Raw genomic sequence first — 2,923 nt, 5'->3', positions numbered from 1 at the left:
ATACCTCTAGCTCTCCATTTAATAACTCTCCTCTCCTATTTTTAACTGACAAATCCATTTGTTCTCTAGGCTTTCTTAACTTGTTAATCTCACTCCAAAACTTTTTCTTATTTTCAACAAAATTTGTTGATAACATCTCACCCACTCTCTCATTTGCTCTCTTTTTACATTGCTTCACCACTCTCTTAACTTCTCTCTTTTTCTCCATATACTCTTCCCTCCTTGCATCACTTCTACTTTGTAAAAACTTCTCATATGCTAACTTTTTCTCCCTTACTACTCTCTTTACATCATCATTCCACCAATCGCTCCTCTTCCCTCCTGCACCCACTTTCCTGTAACCACAAACTTCTGCTGAACACTCTAACACTACATTTTTAAACCTACCCCATACCTCTTCGACCCCATTGCCTATGCTCTCATTAGCCCATCTATCCTCCAATAGCTGTTTATATCTTACCCTACCCTACCCTATATATATATATATATATATATATATATATATATATATATATATATATATATTGTAACCACGAACGAGTGGTATTGATCAATAAACACACTGCGCTAACCAAGGATTCGAACCCATGTTGTACTGGCCTGCCTCATGGTAAGCGAGAACCACATGACTCTTTAAACCACGGGACCATCCAACCGTACAAGAATGGCGCAGCCAGCACACACCTAGCTGTTGGGCCGCCATCCGAGGGCATACTGAGGTGTGGGAGCTTCTAAGCTAATTTCATTCTCATCCGTTTGGTGTACTAGCCTCACGAGCAACATTTATATATTATTGTAACCACGAACGAGTGATATTGATCAATAACAACACTGCGCTAGCCAAGGATTCGAACCCATGTTGTACTGGCCTGCCTCATGGTAAGCGAGACCCACATGACGCTTTAAACCACAGGACCACCCAACCCTACAAGAAGCTAGCTGTGTGCTGGCTGCGCAATTCTTGTAGGATTGGGTGATCCTGTGGTTTAAAGCGTCATGTGGTTCTCGCTTACCATGAGGCAGGCCAGTACAATATGGGTTCGAATCCTTGGCTAGAGCAGTGTTGTTATTGATCAATACCACTCGTTCGTGGTTACAATAATATATGTGTGTGTGTGTGTGTGTGTGTGTGTGTGTGTGTGTGTATTTATATATAATTCTTTTCAGGATTCTACTCAAGTCATACAGGTTTTCAGGTCACAATGGTAAATGTTTTAATACTTAGCAAAATTCTTTTAGAGTTTCTGACTTTATAATCTGGGCTTCTAAGAAACGTTTTACAAAATGAAATTAATACTTATCTAGTTTTGAAAAAAAAAGATCTCGTAAGTCTTTTTTCTTCCCAAATGTTCAGTGTAGTGTTAGTTATCGCACTGGTAAACATTTTAATGATCATCTTGAAAATTTTCGATACAGTAAGTCATTCATTATACTTAAAATGCTTAATATATTTCACTTATTTCAGATTTCGTCTCTGCAAAGTTTAATGTGACGGCTACCGAGTCACTGAACCAGGAATGTTTTATTAACAATAATTTATGCATTGGACGTTTTTCTTAAAACAGTTTACCAGAATCTGCTGACACACAGATGTCTGCAGACTGTGGCTGCAATGTTTCTAAGGAAAAATAAACAATATTTGTTTTTATTGATTTCGTTTTGGTACCGAGAGAGCATTACTTGTTTTTATTGATTCGAATGGATAAACTTGCGCAATGAGCAATATGATAAACATTCCTGAAGGTTTGAGGTTATCCAGTCTGTGATGGAGTTCCTAAGTGAATAATGAATTTGCAACAAGTGTCGTGTTAAACACATTATGACGGTAGAGTTTGTTAAGGGAGAGTAAAATAAGTGGATTACAGTGGTTCATAGGAGCCCGGCAAGGCAGGTCACACTACGGTAGTCTGCAAGGAGTAACTGTCACAGGCGTATGCACTAAGCTTGCAGGGGTCAAGGGCGGGGTTGTCATGGATGGAACCTTTGTGGTCGTGTAGGTCTGAGCGGAGCGAGTTCGACTGTGGACTGGTTGTGGAGTAGATGGTGGTATTGAGAACATCGAAGTAGTCACTGTGGGTTTTGAGCAGGTTGAAGTTGTCACTACGGATTCTGGGGACATCGAAATCGCCACCATGAGTTTTAAGGATATTAAAGTCACCATCACAGGTTTTCAGTATATTGAAGTCGCCGCAGTGGGTTTTAAGGACATCAAGGTTGCCACCGCGGGTGGTGAGGACGTCGAATTTGCCGCCATGGGAGCTGAGGCCATTGCAGCCGACTCCGTTGATGTTGATATTAAAGTTACCTCCGTTGGTGTCGAGGACATCGAAGTCTCCGCCGTGGGTGTTAAGAACACCGAAGTCTTCTCCGTGGGTGTTGAGGACATCGAAATCCTCTCCGTGGGTGGGGACATCAAAGTCTCCTCCGTGGGTGTTTAAGGCGTGGAACTCGGGGTGGCGCAAGTTGGGCTGGGGACTGGTCTTGACGTAGACGGAAGTGTCAAAGACGCTGGTGGTCCTGGTGCTCCTGCGGTGGCGGTAATGGAGAGCTGGATAACCTAGACGTCTGGTGCGATACTGCTGCCACCGCTTCCGCAACAGTTCCTGCACCTCGCTGTTAAGGAAGCAGTACAGCACCGACACGAATACTCCCTGGGGAGAGAAGACAATGATCGCCTTATGGGAAGAGAACACGATACAAAAAATTATTGGGGAAGACGAAATAACATGAATACCCTATGGGGAGAGAAAATATCATGAATACTGCCTGGGAGAGAACGTGATATGAACACACTATGGGGAGAGGGTATGGCATGAATTGTGCCTGTGTAGATTATGACAACTCTCCCTGAAAGTAAAATGAGATGAACGCCCCGAAAAGAGAGCTTTACAAGAACTTCTTTGGGAAAAGCATAACAAGAAAA

The 2,923-nt window shown here is 42.5% G+C and overlaps 1 protein-coding gene across 2 annotated transcripts in view; it reads right to left on the bottom strand.

The window, feature by feature from the left end:
- Positions 1-1,086: 1,086 nt before the first annotated feature.
- Positions 1,087-2,923, bottom strand: part of LOC128689699 (corticotropin-releasing factor receptor 2) — a 72,663-nt gene continuing 70,826 nt past the window's right edge. For both annotated transcript variants that reach the window (XM_053778077.2, XM_053778075.2), the window contains exon 11: positions 1,087-2,651. In XM_053778077.2, coding sequence (XP_053634052.2) covers positions 1,893-2,651 — 759 coding nt within the window. In that variant the 3' untranslated portion in view covers positions 1,087-1,892. The remainder of the gene's footprint in view (positions 2,652-2,923) is intronic.

Source organism: Cherax quadricarinatus, chromosome 22 (assembly GCF_038502225.1).
Source record: "Cherax quadricarinatus isolate ZL_2023a chromosome 22, ASM3850222v1, whole genome shotgun sequence".
In the NCBI taxonomy this organism is placed as follows: Eukaryota; Metazoa; Arthropoda; class Malacostraca; order Decapoda; family Parastacidae; genus Cherax; species Cherax quadricarinatus.
The sequence above is the reverse complement of the archived record's forward strand: the minus strand, read 5'-3'. Positions and strand labels throughout refer to the sequence as shown.